This window comes from Anoplopoma fimbria, chromosome 3 (genome assembly GCF_027596085.1).
Source record: "Anoplopoma fimbria isolate UVic2021 breed Golden Eagle Sablefish chromosome 3, Afim_UVic_2022, whole genome shotgun sequence".
Classification (NCBI taxonomy): domain Eukaryota; kingdom Metazoa; phylum Chordata; class Actinopteri; order Perciformes; family Anoplopomatidae; genus Anoplopoma; species Anoplopoma fimbria.
In genome coordinates this window covers 21,468,686-21,486,684 of record NC_072451.1, presented here as the reverse complement: position 1 = coordinate 21,486,684, position 17,999 = coordinate 21,468,686, and the positions used below count along the sequence as shown (strand labels likewise).

The window sequence follows — 17,999 nt, the reverse complement described above, 5'->3', positions numbered from 1 at the left end:
GTGAGAGACTGTCATTTCACGTTTTGGAGGAAAAAAATGTATAGCATTGAAATGCAAATCTCCTAAGTCTACGACAATAATGAATTTGTCATTAACTAATTGTTGAGGTCACAATAACCACCTCGGCCTTAACAAGGAAAAATGTCAATTCTTTTCTGTCACAAAGATTAGTCAATCATGTCTGCCTTTTGGTGGTTTTCCAGCAGCTGTGGCCTTTCTATTATTGATGAGGGTACAGTCGCTGCATTCAAATCAGGCTGACAGACGGGACTGAACGAAGAGACCTTCAGGGCCCTACACCATAGAGTGTATTTTATGCAATACATGCCAGAGTTAAAGAAGCATTATTTTAGTTTTTGCACATTTTTAGCACATTACCTACAAATTGCCTATATTTAACAACACTGAAATGTTTCAGTGTTGAGTATTGAGTACTGCAAACTGGCATCAAATGTCTGGTCAGATTTGTAAGATTTATTTGCCTACTTCTTTATTTTTTATAGCCAAAGTTGTTGCACAGCTGTTTTTTGTTTTGACAACATGCAACATTTAAGAAGTTTGTATTCGGGTTGTCCATTGTCGTGGACGCATTATCTCAGGAAAGCCTTAAGCAGATTTCTACAAATTTGGGACACATTTGTACTTGCACTCAAGGATAAACTGATCAGATTTTGGTGGTCAAAATTAATTAAACAATTAACTGCATTACTGTAAATATGAACTCGAACTATGTCAACCTGTAAATACTGTAATCATTCCTTCCAGCATTGTAAATCAATGAACCATGTAAATTGCTGTTGTTTAACATCTAAACTTAGCATGCTAATTTAGGCTCCTCATGCTAAGATGTCCAGTACAGTCACCACCATACAGTTCTGTTTCTATACTTTTTTTTCTGTGTTTTATCTACCTTCAAAGTATGTGTGCATTCTGCAATGTAAATGTCCACTTGTACAAATATGTACAAACCGCTGAGAGCGGTTATTAATCACAGTTCATGTCACTTCTGCTTTTTTTTTTTTTTTTTTTTTTACAAAGTTGTGTAATGCAGTCTAATGCAATGCAGTTTAGAAGACTTGCCAAAGTACTAGATTAAGAACTGCATTACCAAGTCAGAAAAAAAACGCAAGTCTGACAACATTTGCAGACATTATGGGCAATGTCAGGCAGCCAGAATAACTTTTGGAACAGGTTACTTTATCATTGCCCTCCCCCTCTCTCTGCCTCCCATGTGCAGGCGTACAGGCGAAGCTGCCCAAAGCAGGGGAAGCAGGAAGGAGCTTTGTTTACGGCGAGCCGATCTGAGACTGGGAGAGAGAAAAGAGAATCTGGCTGAACGTCCCTCAGGATGAAGAAAAGCAGGAGTGCCCAGGGGGTTATACCAGGCGATGTAAGTACTGATTTTCCCAACCATTCTTTTGTGCAACCATGAATACCTCAATGCATTCATTACACATCCACTTGTGATTTCTTTTTATCTGAAATCCTGCATCTTGCCTCCAAAGTTTACAGCCTAATTATGCAGTTTTGCACAGTTGCTGTAAATTGTGTTTAAACATTTGCCTTCTCTCTGTTTCCGCCCGAACAAAAAGAGTGAGCTCTAGTGGGAATTCATTAAGGCAGCAAGGTGCAGTATGTCGGTGACTCATAAACAGATGACTGTACTGTACACAACAGACCGCTATCCAGCAGGACACGCTGCAGAGAGCGAGATTTGTGTGTGTGTTTTGTAACAGAGACGGGGGGTAGAGGGACAGTGTGTTGTGTGTGAATGAGAGAGAGGGAGAGTTGGGAAGATCATAGAGACAGAGAGTTGAGGAGTGATGCAGAGTTTAGAAGGAGGCAGACCGGGAAGAGGAGGAAAGGTGTTAGAGGACAGCTCATACCAGAAGACATTTAGGTCATGGACTGAGTGGAAACAAGGATAAGAGGAGGAAGGACAGAGATCTGACGGAGAGGCCCATCTGTTTCCCCTCTACGCCACCGGTGTTTATGACTGGACAGGCAGCCAGATCATTTACGTTGATGTTGTCCAACAGGAGCTCAGAGGCCAAGCTGCATCCTGGATGATGATAGTTTTTTCCTGCTGTGACTGGCCTTCATCATCCTCAATCCCCCGTAGAATTCAGGACTGGATATTCACTGAATATTTATAATAATGCACAAATGGTAAAATTCATCTGATAGGGTTAATTTCTCAATTTTAACAGAGAAAATGCAAAGTTTAATTTAGCATAATTTCCATCAACATCATGAATGACTCATGGTTATTATTACTTGCATAACATTTGTGATTTTCGTACTGGCAGACACATTTTTCAAAATGATAAACCTTCAATTATAAGCAACTAAAATGCTGATTACAATCTACTGGCAAGAATGCTTCATTTTTTATTCTCTTATTTTTTTGTTTATTAACAGCATTGTAATATTTTTTACGAAAAACACATCAGACTATTCTCTGGAATAGAACAGTTAAGTCCTGGTCATATTTCTATCAATGTCATTGGTGTTTACACGGTTTAACATCATCAACAGGCATTCAATGTCTGACATTAAGATAAATTGTATAAAATACAAACTATATCGTATGAACAAATTATTGATTAAAAAAATCTGAAACATCCATCCATCCATCCATCTTCCGTAACCGCTTATCCAGTTAAGGGTCGCGGGGGTGCTGGAGCCGATCCCAGCTGTCAATGGGCGAAGGCAGGGTACACCCTGGACAGGTCGCCAGCCTATCACAGGGCAGACACATAGAGACAGACAACCACTCACGCTCACATTCACACCTACGGGCAATTTCAGAGTCATCAATTAACCTAAGCTGCATGTCTTTGGACTGTGGGAGGAAGCCGGAGAACCCGGAGAGAACCCACGCTGACACGGGGAGAACATGCAAACTCCACACAGAAGGTTGTCCAGCCCGGGAATTGAACCCGGGCCCCTCTTGCTGTGAGGCGACAGTGCTAATCACTACACCACCGTGCTAACCAAAAAAAATCTGAAACAAAGACAGATAAAAGAATGTACCCAAGAAAAAGACATGTTTGTGTGACATTGTTCAAGATGTAAATATTAATAAATAAGTAGTTAAATCAAATTATATTATTATATTTTATCATAGTTATAGAGGCTCCTTTTCAATCCAAAGTCACTTTTCTTTATTTCACAGAAGAGTAAAATATGATTCTGTAAAGACATCTGCTATTCTACACCTCGACATCTCCCCATAGTTCATTCCTGCTTCTTTGTCTCCTAGAGTCAATAATTCAGGCACCACATGAAGCCATGCTATTAGAGAGTCACTGCTAGAGCTGTCTCATTTATACCACCTTCTTCAAAAGGCTTTTTGGAAGAATCCCAGAGAACACTGGAGTTGTTTGGACACAGCGGCCAAGAGCAGCCTTTCATCTTCATCGAGAAAAGACACCCACTCTGCCTCTGTTTGACACTGGAGATACACTACCTCCGTTTCAGACTCATTGTTTTACCTTTAATCTCGTTTCCTTTCCTTTTATGACCATGTTCCGGTACATCTGATAAATTCAGGTTTCTAAATTTACTGTTGTTTTGAATTCTAAAATTATCAACATCTTTATCCTACTCCTGGCTCAGATGCAGGCGTACACTCAAAGTGAATCAGCAGTATTTCCTCTTCCAAGTGCTTTTTGGTCCACCGACAAGGAATCAATGAAGAACTAGAATCCCATGTCCTGATGTCAGAGGTTCAATCAATACCCAACTGGTAAATAATTTGGCAGTGAAAGTAAAAGGGATGTCACTGGGAAATATTGACAAGAGACTATTTAGCTCTCTGATTATAAAGTTTGTTTGACAAGAGTGATTGTGTAAGATGAAGCGGTCCCCGAACAGAGTCGTTGGAGCCATGTTTTGCCAGATTTAATTTTCACCCTTTTTCCCTGGGAGGGGAAGAATCTGTCTTAAACGGACAGGAACAATAAATCAGACAAATTGAATTTCCTAGAAGGGGCAGAGGAGTCAGCAGAGCTGTGTTTATAGACAATCAGAAAGAAAGGCATCTTTCTGTGGTTTCGCTACTGTTCACTCTGTCTTCCCCTTCTCTCATTCAGAAACTCTCTGTCCCTAATCCACATTAATCACTTTACTCTCGTTCATGTTGCTCCTTTGCCTTCTAAATAGCGTGTCACAGTGAACACTGTTTGTCACTTACACTGAAAAGAGATGGGATGCTTTTCTCTTTCTGACTGTTTTCTACTCTCACTTTAATTCTTCTTATCACTGCTAGCTCTCATGTAACATCACTCTGTCTCATGTCGTTTATTATTTTGAATTATAGCATTTTTCCTTTTTTCACTTCTCAGAGAGGCTCTGTCTTTCCTCAGCAAAGTGCCAATTTGGACATGAAACGCTGTAATTTTCTTGATGCAATAAAAAGGACATTTAAATGGGAGTAGGTGACAGTACTAGTGCTTTCACAGTGGATCTTTGACTTTTTACAGAGCTTAGTTAGATGCTGCGAGTCCTGCTGTTTAATTAGTACTAGTGTTGGGAGCTGAAACAATAATTTACTTGAAAGACCTGCAACAATTTTCATAGCTTAATTTAATGAAGCCTCTCAAATGTAAGGATTTGCTGATTTTCAGTCTTCTATGATAGTAAATTAAATACCGTTGGGTTTTGGACTGTTAGTTGGAAAAACATGACATTTAAAGACATTACCTCGGGCTGTGGGAAATAGTTTGTAATTTGAGAAACTGATCATCTGTAATGAAAATAATCTATAACCTTGGAACCTACTAGAGCTAGACCAACAGATATGCTAGGAGCCAAATATCAACCAATATTAGCTCATTAAAGATGTATCATTATTGGTGTATATGTTGGCTGACAATTTATAAGAAAATCATCATGACGTGGTGTGTCCACTATATAGAGCATTACTTTTTTTTTATATATAAATATCCTGCTTTGTTCTTTGGTGTTTCTCACACTCATCTTCTTTGTCCAGTATACTTCGCCCGGTACGCAAAATACACAAATGTTTTCTTGTTTACCAAAGTCATGTTCTAGGAAATTCTTCGATCCTCCATTTCCCCTCACGGCATCATCATGTCTCCCCATCTCCCTTGTTTATTTGAAGCCTATCGCCGGGTTTCATTTACACTTGCGCGCGGTGAACATAAAGTGGAGAGTGATATATGCAGAATGAGTTCTGGCAGACCGCCTCCGTTTCCTCAGTGCCCTGGTTTGTTTACACCCTGTCATTACAGTGAAGCACCCAGGACTCCTTACAGAAACCTTCACACTTGAACAGACGCATTAAACACACAATTTATATTCAGCACTGCTTACTAAATATGTCAGTTGGCCTGAAATAAGCTTTGATCAAATGGTTAGTTGTCAGTTAGTCAATAGTCAATTATCTTTCTAGTTAAGAGCATAAAAACATAAATGTAGGTAACATACGGTACAGCACTTAAATCCAGAACACTAGTACAGTGCCGTTCAAACATGCCTGTTCAGATCCGGACAAATACTTGGCCTGTAGTGTTGCTGCTTGCAGCTTTATCAAGATCCACTCACACGAACAGCATTTAAAAAATATGCAATCCAGCTGTATACTTCTTACTGTTTACTTATATTTCGGAAGACAACATTGTCTACTACATTTACCTGAAATAGAAATGTTAATGGTTATGTTGTCATTTCTGTGAGATTTGACTCACAAAAATGACAATTATAATATGATGCACTATTATTGATTAAACTATCTAGCATCACTGAATTGAAAGCTCCACCTTGAACGAGAGTTTAATTAGTAGACTAGATGTGCAAGACAGGCAGATTGTTGGAGATTTAACATTTGTACATCTGAAGAACAACTTTTATTTATTCCCAAAGCCTTTATATTATGCATTACTTCACTCTTATATTTATTTTTATAAATTGATTTTTATTGCTTTTAGCTCCTGCTCTATTTATTATATGTGTATATATATTTTGAAAACTATGTTTCACTAGGACAAAAACATTTCCCCTGTATTTTCTTCATGTTTATTCACCACAAAGCTTATCCAAGGTAATGCGATAAACCCACTACATCGACATTTTACTAATGAAATTGTCTTTTTTTTTTTTTTCTCATTTTCAATAAGGAGCCTTCTGTGGGACAATTTTCCACAGGGAGCACACTTGGGGTAGAAGTGTGCAAAGTCCACAGGCGGTTTTCTGGCAACCTGCAGCTGCCTCCGTTGTCATGGCGACAGTTGGAAAAGGAGAGAGACAGAGTCAGGTCGCTAACCCCTGAAGATGATCCAGTGACCCGGAGCAGACCCACAAGTCTGCCCATCTCCTCTCTGCCCCGCATCGACATCACACAGGCCGACCCTGACAGGTAAGGCTCAACAAAACAAACAAAAGAGGATCATCACACAGATAAAACAATGTTTATGATGCAGTTTGCAGATAGAAGTAATCCCACAATGTGGTATATACTACATATTATGTATACATTTGCTGTCTGAGGAATATAATAACACTTCATGGTCATTTCCCATATTTCTGGAGCTTTTGGTTCTTTCTTTTTGAGAACTATGTTCATTTTTTATTTTTATTGGAGCAGAATTTTACCAACAGGTTGTATGTTTGGTAACAGTGGGAGGCTGGTGTCTACCTCCAACATTAGATCTGCAAATAAGCTGCAAAGTTGTACTTTATATTTTTTCTTACAGTCATCACTGTAACCCTGTGTCCCAGAGAAGAAAACAAATGTTGCTCATTTCTAAGGCATCAGATGGTACAAAATAATTTGGCAGTCATTTAACTGTATAAACTGTTGTTGTTGTTGTGGAATTAATGCAAGCAAAAATTTTTATGATGGCTACTACTTCACTGTATTGAATGGCAATTTGCCACATAAACCCTATTTCTTTTGAACCTCTATGACTCACCCCACTAAACAACAGATTATTATGGGCCCTCATCAGAGATGTATTGTCAGTTGCTTTCATCTCTATAACTCGCATACTCTGCTCTACTGCCTTTTTAGAAGCATGGGTAGCATTTATCTAGATTAAAGGTCAGGAGCTGGAAAACTTTTGCTCTGTTTATTACTTCACTGTTGGCTCTCCACGACTTTTAGTGTTATTTTACAGCTGATATTGATCAGCCAATAAGCTTGTTGATGATGTTGTTTTGGATTTGGTTTTGTTGTTAAAATTACAGGGAAGGGGGCGTCCAACAGATTTCCCCCAATCCAGTTCATCAAAAACTCTTCTGAGTATTTAAGGGAATATTTGTAAGCACAGTTTGGTGAATTTGATCTCAGGGAGGGAGAAATCTTTTCTTCAATATGTCTTTTTGGCATCTGATTATAATAACTTCTTATTCTTATTTAACACAAAACCAGTGAGACTCTGATAGTTTTCCAAACAGTGTTTTTTTTCAACTGTTTCTTTTGGAAGGCTGTAGCTTTTAAACTGAAGAAAACACTTGCATCAGACTTGGTTGTAACACAGCTGTATTAATGGAAGTCAGTGGAGAGAACAGGGTGCTCCGGTCGGATCAGGCTGACTCATGCGGTGCTCACGCTGTTAATTCAGGCCAGAAACTGTCACCACACAGCTCACCGAGACGCTTTCGCAAGCAGGTGGTAAACAAGCAACTCCGTCGATATAGGCGCTTCACCGTAGCCAATACGTGGTAAGAATTTGGTTGGTGTGTTTGTGTGAGAGGACTAGAAAGAGAGCTTTTGTTTCACTCTGTTTGTCTCCATTTGTCAGTTCTATTTATTTATTGTATTTTTAAGCTACAGCAGGTGCATGTTTACTGAGATTTATTTATTCACTCATGTCACTGCTCCAGGGTGAGTTGGAGTTCAGGAGAGTCATTTATCAGAGAGATTAATTGGTATGTAGAACACTGGAAACAGATGTTGCCAATAACGTATGAAGAGTTTGCCAGTGATCATTTTTTGCAGTTTCCCCGCACATCTTGAGTCATGTCCAGTCAAACGTATTTATAAAGCCCAAAACCATGTTTATCTCAAAGGAATTTACAAGCTTTACAGTATGCTCCATCTTTAAAACCTTCAGATAATGAACTCTAAAGATAAAGGAAAGGATTGTCAACATCTTTGAGAAACCTCAGGAAAAGCAACAGAGGAGGGATATTTTTCCATGATTAACAGATATACAATATATATACAGAGTACACAGGAGCAGCAGCAGTATATTTATAATAGATTGGAACTTTTACAAATGAAGACAAAATCTTATCCAGAATCTTGTTCTGCTTTCTAGGCACACACCGTTACAGTTCTACTCTTCTTTATGTGTTGAAATGTATGAAAGATGACGACATTATTTCATCATAAAGTCTTTCTAATGTTGAAATATTGACAGGTACAAGCTGATTAGAGCAGAGTGTTGAGGGCTTTCATCTGGGATGTGCTTTATGTCGAGATGAAATTAAAAAGGCCTTTTTAACCCTTTCCGATCACATCATTCGTCATAATGTTCACCTGTTTACCAATACATTAAAAAAAAATCTTCATAGTTCTATAAATATTTTCTTCCCTTAAAACAAAATAGGAAATGGAGGCGTGTGGAGCAACAGTCCTCTGTCGCTTTGTATCTGTTTTTTTCTCTGGATCTGGTTTGTGCAGTTGGAAAACATTTTTAAACATTTATTATAGGGCCGTGGTCTTGGTTAAGAAAGCCAGCCTGTTTCTTTTCTTTTTCTTTTTCCTCTGTCTGCACTTCGTTGATATAGGGCGGCTCTGGTTCTTCTCTTCCAAATGTCACATAGTCAGTCACACAATCAGGGAGGTTTGCTTACCATCTATTGAGTTGCCTCTAGAGATGAATAAACTCAACTGACATGGACACACAATATATAAACACTGACTTGGTGTTAAATTAACACTGAATAAAGTATACACTGTCTTCTACCAGAACCACAAAAGTATGGTATTTAGGTCATTTTATAAAGATGGGAGTCTGACAAAGAATGGAAGTCCTGTTTGTAAATTAAAACAGGACATTCAGGCTTTTCTACCCTTAGCTAAAAAAATTGTTGCATGTCTTTGCATGTTTTGCAACTGTGTTAGACTGTAATATCTCTTAATAACATCTTGGAAACCTTGTCCCACACACTTTTACCCTACTTACAGTCTGCAGTCTCGCTGTATTCTCTTTTGTTCCTGATAATGCTATTTTAGTTCTTGTGATTTCACTTGATCATTTTCAAAGTACTTAAAGAGACTTGCAAAGGTGAATAAGTCCATTTGTTGCCTGAAATTGTGTCAATTGTGATCTTAAGTAGATGTGACTTGAAAGCCACATGTTATGCAAACACAGATGATTTTGTTCCTAGGTAAAAGTTGACAAATAAATTTAAATCAGGATTTTCCTTTTTATACCTCCCTTTTCACTGTAAACTAAAGTGCATATTCTTTCAAAGGACAGCATAGGTAGCCAATCGAAGGGCGGTTTGGGATGATGAGCGCGCTGACTAATCCACTGTGGTTTAATATAGAGGGAGGAAAAGACAGACGCTCAGATAAACAGAGCAACTGCGAGCGTTCCAGCCCAGATCTGCCTGTTAGTGTCTGCCAAGCCTACGTTATTCCAGCACGTGGCCTGTTACTGCACAGAAACGGGGTCTGTCAGTGTGTGTGTGTGTGTGTGTTGTGTGTGTGTGTGTGTATGAGCGAGCAGCCACAGTGTCAGTACTTTTTGTTGCCTGATGAGACCGGAGTAGGTGAAAGAGGAATAACAATGCCGCGGAAGTCCCCTAGGTGCAGGGTTGGGCACTTTGACTTCAGCGAGGAAGTCGTCAGTGGAGCACACCTCTCGGCTCCCAGGTGACTTTTGTCTTTTTATTCTTCTTTCTTGAAAATATCTTGTTGAGTTTAACTCTTCTTCTACACTTTCTCTCTGAGTGTTTTGAGCCACTCTGTCTTTCTTTGCTCTCAAATTGTGTCTGAATGTTTGTAATGATTGATCATGATCTTTGTAGATTGCAATGTGAAATTTGAGCTTTGCAGTACAAAGAAAAATAAGTGAGTTTTATTACAATTCATGGAGCCAGCTCATTGCTGTGAGTTTACAGTATCTATGATCGAGATCTGCAGAAACGAGTCATCGCTGTGAGAAACTGTGGTTTCCTGCTTGTGTCAGATGAAGAGACTAGATCGCTGTAGGTAAATCATGTTGTTAATGTTGTGTGAAGTTGGGGTTTGCATGACACAGAGGGCAACACGGATGACGTTTATCGCTCTGCCTGTGCGTAATCAGAGTTTGCACAATTCATATTAATCTGAGCTTTACTGGCAGAGGTGTGGGACTCAGAGTGTCTCAGTGGGATCTGTGCCTGTTTAATCCCACATGGCGCATGAAATGTGGGGCAAATGGTTAAGTGATCTTTGGGACAGTTGGTCCATTACGAAATAGATTTTCGAGAAATGGTGACAAAGTACTAAGTGTGTTTTTATGAAAGCAATAAAATGTGTGATTGTTGTTGTTTTTCCTTCTTGCGGACACTTTTCTACTGCAACTGAAATACAGAATTAAAACTGTTAACGTGTCCTATATTATCCACACTAAACTCAGGACTTGGAGAGGGTGATTCACGATTTGTGGCATCTGTTATTCCTGCGGGGCATTGATACTTTGACCTTTCACTCCCAACTCCATCCGACCTGATCATCTGGTTACACAATGGCTTGTCCTCTCCTCCTGCACCCACTCCATGAGGACTAACCGATTATGTCCCCTCTGCATCTGTGGTGGTTTCTCTGAGGCATCAGCAAACATGCTAGCTAGATGGCCTGTATATGTTTGCATTATGTTGACACAAAACATGTCCACTTTGTATCAAACAGACTGCTTGTTGGTTTGCTTCTGCTCCGAGGATTTCGTCATGTCTTAATTAGTTCACTGATAGGACTTCTATCCATGTATCTCATCCCTTTGTCTTCTATAATTGCATATTTTTCAATTGAACTGTGTATGTTTTTTTTTTTTTCAAGGCCAGGAAAAAGCTTTGAAAATTAGCTTAGGCTTTAAACGATTTGATTAAATGTTGCATTAGACGTCTCATTTATTTAATATATTTTATTCTGATTTGATTTATTTGGCAAGGACCATGTACAAAAACATTAATCTCAAGCACTGAGAGATGCTTGTTCCAGATCAAACTACTGTGGTTTCCATCTGCGCTCTCTGATCAGGTAGATACAAAAACTACAACATACAGTAGCTCCAATGGGTTTGGTTGAGTGTATCTGTCACTATTAAAATACACAACACTGAATAAAAATACTCCCGACAGAATATTCCCGACATCCCACCATAAGGAGCTAATCCTTTTCTTTATCTACTTGTTGCTCCTGATTGTGGTTGAATGAGCAGAGCACAGACAGTATTCCAGTGAGACAGAGCAAAGCAGCACTTCCCAATAAAACAACCCGTCCTCTCACTGACCAGCAAAGCATACTTATTTAATGAGCACAATAGTTAGTTTTTTAGGCCTTGGATGGATGGATGGATGGGTAATCATTTTAGGGTTTATGCAACCATCTCTTTCCTGGATGGGATTTTTGAACATGTTGCACAAGCCAGTACTTAGTGGGAGATTATTGAAAGTATTTAGTACATGATGATGATGATGATGATGATTTGATGGGCAGTGAAAGTTATTAAATTGATGATTGATCAGACATATTCTTTTAGCTACTCTCGCCTCTTATTTAACTGATTGCTCTTGTTTATCTCTGTCTTCTCTTAGCTTTGAAGGTGAAAATGGCCCATCGTTGTGCTGCAGTCCTTCAGACATGCAGGCGTCTCCGGGTTCTGGTCTGGTTCTACATCCCAACCTGGCAGGCCATGGCCAACGCCGGGAGTCCTTCCTGTACCGCTCCGACAGCGACTACGATCTATCGCCGAAGTCCTTGTCTCGAAACTCTTCCATTGTTGGAGAACTGTGAGTTGATGTAGGGCGGGGCAATATGGCCGAAATCCTCTGCCCAGGCGGAGGTCATATTCATATCTTAATAACTATGTATATCACGATATAGCATGTTTCCTGGTAGTTCAATAAATAGTCTATATGAAAAGCCTATTTTGGACGAACCTGTGTTAATTACAAACTTTACAAATAAAAAGTATTGAGATTTTATTTTATTTTATCAAGAACCGTAGTATGATCATAACGGTTTCAAGTTATACAATTGAGGAAAAAGGAATAAATATTGGCCTAGCTTAGCTGACAGAAAATGTAATACGAGTCAAAGCGGGTGATAAATTTATTTTATAGGATTTTGCCGTAACGCGGTTTTGCTGCTGTTTTTCTGACAAAAAGTAAAACTATATAGAAAGATATAAATAATAGACCTTTTTTAATATAATTTTGACAACATATATCGTCATATTGCCCAGCTCTAAATTAAAATAATCATTGCGAAATACTTATTTTGTATTCACTATGTTCAACAGTGTATTTGTCAGTCTTTTAATAGTTTTCACATCCCATCCCATTTCAGGCATGGAGAGGACTTGATTGTGACTCCATTTGCTCAGGTAAGAGCTGACGATAAGTAAATCTGCTCCAGAAAACATCAGTTATTAAAGATGTTTTGCTAGGTCGCATTTTTTGGCAAACTCAATTTCCGCCAAGGGCTTTTAAGATGTGAAGCACATCTTGAATCTAGAAAGTAACTCACTCGCTCAGGCTTTATTTACCTCTCTGCCCCCTGGTGGCCTTAAGTAGGCATCGCAAGGTGGTTTGGGCTGAAACAGCTTGAACAGCAGTTGAATTGGTCCTGTTAAATTCTGCTCTCTGATGGTTGCAGTTGGCTCCAAACAACCATAATGCCATGTGATGATTTCAACTTTGGTAGATGGTAGATACTTTTTGCTGCTGGTCATAAGGTGGACTATTTTAGATTGAAGCCTTATGAATTCAGCAGTTATTGTTTCCCGCATTGTTATAACATATGTATATATATATATGTATATGTATATGTATGTATGTATGTATGTATGTATGTATGTATATATATGTGTATATATATATATATATGTATATGTATATATATATGTATATATATGTATATATATATGTGTGTATATATATGTATATATATATGTATATATATATATATATAAGAGACTTTAACCTATTACACATCAGTCATTTTCTAAAGGCTAAGAATTGATTTAGATGGAAGTTGTGAGCTCCATTCAGCATTGATGGACAGCTGCAAATGTTCACACTACAGTCGTTGCAAATCAACCCTTTTAAATTAAAAAAGTCAGTCAGTTTGCATAATCAGCAACATTTCCATGCAAAAGAATATAACTTAGTAGCCATCACATTATACCAATTATTTGAATGTTATATAAGTGAAATAAGCATTGAGGTTATTTTCTTAAGCCTCCTGTGAGTGCCACATTAGACATTTTTTACATTTAATGCTCATATTTCAAACACTTCATCACATCTTTTGCCACCTGTGGGCTTCTTCTCCTCATTCCTTTTTTTCCCTTTTTTTTTTTTTTTAAGGTTCTGGCAAGCCTTCGGACCGTTAGGAACAATTTCACCACCTTGACGAATGTACAGTGTGCATCCAATAAGTAAGTCATCTCATAATTTTATTCTAGTATCTGCTTTTGTTTTGTGAGAGTGACAACATGCTGCAGAATGTCTTCAGGTTTTTTTTTGTGTAATTAGTGGGCTGATATAAATCCTTGGCAAAAATCCACAACATGATATGCCAAAATGCCTCACTTGAGGGCGCTAATGCATCAAAAACCAGTCTTATGCTATTGTCTTATGAAGGAAGCACTCAAGTTAAACCAAGTATAGATTCACACATCCACAGTGATTTGTGCTTTTGATGTAACAGCTGGTTTGCAGAAGCATAGAGTGAAATTTTATTTTATTTCTTGCTGGAAGAGGGGTTTACCTCATCATGCATTATGAGGTAAATGTGAATGAAGGCTCCCTCTGATCACTGAACCAGGTCAGTGGCTGCAGTTGCATCAGGTTTGCCAGAGGTGCATGCAACCGCAGTGAGAGGTCACTATGAGCCGAAATTTAATCAGACACGACAATGTCACGTATAAAAAGAGGAGAAAACCTGACCTGCATCCAGTTCAGAGAACTGAGGGAGCATCTGTTATGTGTTTGTGCTGTGGGGCAACAATGACTGCTGCTTAAACCAAAATCACACTGTGCAAAAAAATAATGCAACACTTTGTTAAACATCAGGGCACCTGATTTTAACAGTTTCTGGCTTGTTTCTCTCTGGTTGCAGGAGGTCTCCTGCTGCAAATCAGCCTTCTCTCACCAAAGTCTGTCTGTCAGGTGAGTCCTATCATAAGCCTTGCATAAGCAATGCATTGGGTTGGTTTTATTGTGGTAGTTGTATACATTTTTAAGGAGTCCAAAGTGAAGTTTGGCAGTTGGAGGAGGTGAAAGATGCAAAAGAATAAAAGACTCATGTGAATCCTTATTCGTGCAATTTCATGCATAAAAGCCAGAGATAAAATGTTACTTGACTGTGAATAGAATATGCACATTTGACAAAAACTGTTCTAATTTTAAGAAAGCTTAAGAAACAATGAGAAGCAGTAGCATAAAGCAAATTACTAAAGTCTTAATAGATTGTGCTGGATTATGCCTTTGCAAACACAGCACACAGTCACTCTTCACATTCAGTCCTCTGCATGCAAATGCTTAATTGGTGTACATAAGCTTTGGGGAGAGCTGAACATTTTCATGTCAATAGTGACAGAGGTTTACACCCTGAGCACAAACTGTGTTATCTTTGAGTGTTTTCAGACGTGCAAATAGAAGCTGTAATCTTTTGAGTTATTGAGAAAGGAAACTGACTTTGACATAAAATTCCTGTGCACTGATGTTGTGACCAAACAGAAGGAAAGAAAGAGGGTGAGAACCATATAGGGAGTTTTAATGCTTGTGATTCAGATGAAGTGGATGTGAAGGAGCGTAAGGACTGGTTAAAAAGAAAGGGAGGGGGGAGGTGGGGATATTGGTTCCTGCTGCACTGGTTCTTCAAGCCTGATTGACGTCAGCGGGGCCTGCACCCGGGTGCTCTCCACTTCCTATCTGCACAGATGGGCCGATAGGAGTGTCCCGCAGCAGGAAAAAATACAAGACAACTGCAAGTCTTATTGTCCTTCCACCTCCACACTTCTCACAAGCCTCAACCTTTGCAGAGTAATCTGTGATGTGTGAAACCATCCCGTTATTGGCACAGGGAAGATAAAATGAGAAAAACAAGTATGATTAACTCTGATTTAATTGGTTTGAAACCTCACACACAGTACACTTGTTTTTCTTATACAGCATACTACTCTAGTTCCTCCATAGAATATCACAGCGTCATCTTTTCCTGAGCATACAAAGACATTCAGTGCACCTGCCACTACAGTAAATGGTAGTAATTGTTCAGGAAAAGACTACAACAATTAACAATATCACAAAGAATGATGCCCTCATATCCTCCCTTACGCTGCTCTCTGTCTCGTTTTTGTCAACTCTTTGACCGGAAAAGGAGAACAGATTTTTCCTGTTTTGCGTCTGTGTTTAGTGAGGCAATTTCCCCAGTTGTGGAAAAGATGTAGTACCTGCGTCTTTCGGGGCTGGAGCTCAGAGTAAATGGCCGATTAGAAGCTCTGTGAAAAGTTGAATACCTCCTATAAAGGGATTGGAGAGGGATAGGAGAGGGATAGAGTGAAGCACATTAGAAATGAATAGCGTTGTGTGAATTCCTGCAGGAATATCTCAAGGTCAGTCACGTACGTCGCTCTGGGGAGAGTAAGAGATATGCCAGATTGTTGCAGGGAGTGAGATGGGAAAGAAAGAAAACACAGCAAGGGTCAGAGAGAGAGACGTCACTGTCTCTGAACTTTTTAATCAGATGCGATATTGGAGAAGCACAAAAAAAGGTCTGATTGGATGGAATAAACAAAAATAGCTGTAACAGGACCGCAGCCACAGGGTGAACGTGCACAAGAAGCAAAAAAGTCTGAGTTTGTGCGTCACTGCAGGCTGCTTACCCTGTTAACCGTTTTCTCCAGTAACGTGATGGGGTAGTAGTGTTTGCAGTTTATGTTTCACATTTGGCCCTGTCACACGCAGTCCATTGAGCCCCACTTCCTACTAAGGGCTCCCTTTTCCCTGACTCATTGAGATTGTTGGCTTCGCTCTGTATTAAGCCTGATAAATAGTGCTTTATCATGACGTCGTTCACCGTCAAGGACCGGTGATTAATCTGTAACGTTTATCACTAGCATTAGATGAACATTGTGTCATATTATGAGGAGTCCAGGGTCTATGGTTAGTCATAGACCAAGATGGGGATGTGAAACCTCATTGTGTTCTTGGAAGGAATGTTCCCTTTGAATGTCATTCAGAAATGAATGTCTACACAATGTCTTGAGAAATGAATGTTTACACAATGCCCTCAGAAATAAATGTTTAATTAAGTGGTGCCTGGAGGCCAAAGTAGGTTGCTGTAGTTGACCCTAAATTTGACCCACTATATGTGGAAAAATAAACATGTAATAAATAGACATTATGTACACATCCCACAATTTTACTTGATTTGTATTGTGTGCCTTTTTTATTGAAGCTTATTGGATTCGCATATTTTTATTAATTTCACATTCTTAGCCGTCTATCTTATCAAAACGCGCAAACTTGCACTAGTAATAGGAACAGAAACTAATGTGGTTTTGTGGAAAGTGAACTGTAAACATATGTCACAAAGTTTGACCATAGACAGTTTACATTTGTCCTCTTCAACGGAAAAAATATAATAATTTAAAGGAATAGTTCAACATTTGGGGAAGTTTACTCTTGTTTTCTTCCCAGGACTTGAACAGAAAGATCAATACCACTCTGTCATTTAAATATACTTTAAGGTTACAGTAAATATATTATGTTTTATTCAGTAATCCTACAAAGTTGAGATGTTTTCAATCATATTGACTAAATTAAGGTAGCTTGGACACATCATTTTGCATCTTTACATTACATTACATATCAGACGCTAAATGACTGTAATGTAATGTAACCATCTTAATACAGTATCCTTCAGTACGATATTGTATTGTATTGCAATGTGTTTCCAGCACTCAGGTAATCTGCCCTCAGTGACAAGAATTACAGGAATGGAGAAATGGGAGAGCGTAATGTTATTTATTAACTTATTCAAACATCACAATTCATAATTCATTTGGGAAGTAATCTGTTATTTTTGAGGTACATGATTAAAACTTTCATTGATTAACACATGTACTTAAAAAAGCATAAAGATAGAGCTTGTTCATCACAAAAGTATGAGGACCTGCTTGGAAAGTCCAGTTAATCACCAATGTTTGTGTCATGTTTGCTTGTATCACTCTGCTGGTCCAAAACCGCATCCATATCCAGGCAGGGTTCCAGAAAATAATTGGGATTCCACTAAGCTGCTAAATCGGCAACGTTAACTGTCAATGATGTCATCTATTTTTTTCCAGATCAAGACATGCATGAGCAATGCATGCTTCATAAAGGATTTGCTCATATTTGTATCATGAGCCTGATCGATACAGTCACGGGGCATCGCCTCATAATACGTTACATTTGCAACGCTCACGTAAATCAAAAGCCCACCCAAGGATGTCTGCTGCTGGGTCAGTTTGTTTTTGTCACACTTGTTGATCTCTTGTCACATCTTTTTGTAGGATTTTATGCAGAAACTTTTGAGCAGCTGGCATTCAAACTTGCACATTGTCTCCCTTGAAAACTTAACTTTGCCTTGAAACTAAACTTTGAGTAAGGTATGACTATGTGCGTACAGTACGTGCCTAGGGTGTGGGGCCCCACATAACAAGCATTACTCATCCATCTTTTGTCTCTTTGTGTAAACATGTCCTGAAGGAGAAGTAATTAAGATTTATCTGAAACATGTTGTTCTGACTGAGGAAGAATAGCAT

General features: G+C 38.8%; 1 protein-coding gene across 1 annotated transcript in view; it reads left to right on the top strand.

Moving 5' to 3' along the window:
* LOC129114061 (cAMP-specific 3',5'-cyclic phosphodiesterase 4B-like) overlaps positions 1-17,999 on the top strand; it is a 48,969-nt gene that overhangs the window by 11,679 nt on the left and 19,291 nt on the right. The window contains 6 exon segments of the mRNA XM_054626571.1: positions 1,238-1,390; positions 6,144-6,382; positions 11,779-11,973; positions 12,533-12,569; positions 13,555-13,625; positions 14,309-14,358. Coding sequence (XP_054482546.1) covers positions 1,349-1,390; positions 6,144-6,382; positions 11,779-11,973; positions 12,533-12,569; positions 13,555-13,625; positions 14,309-14,358 — 634 coding nt within the window. The 5' untranslated portion in view covers positions 1,238-1,348.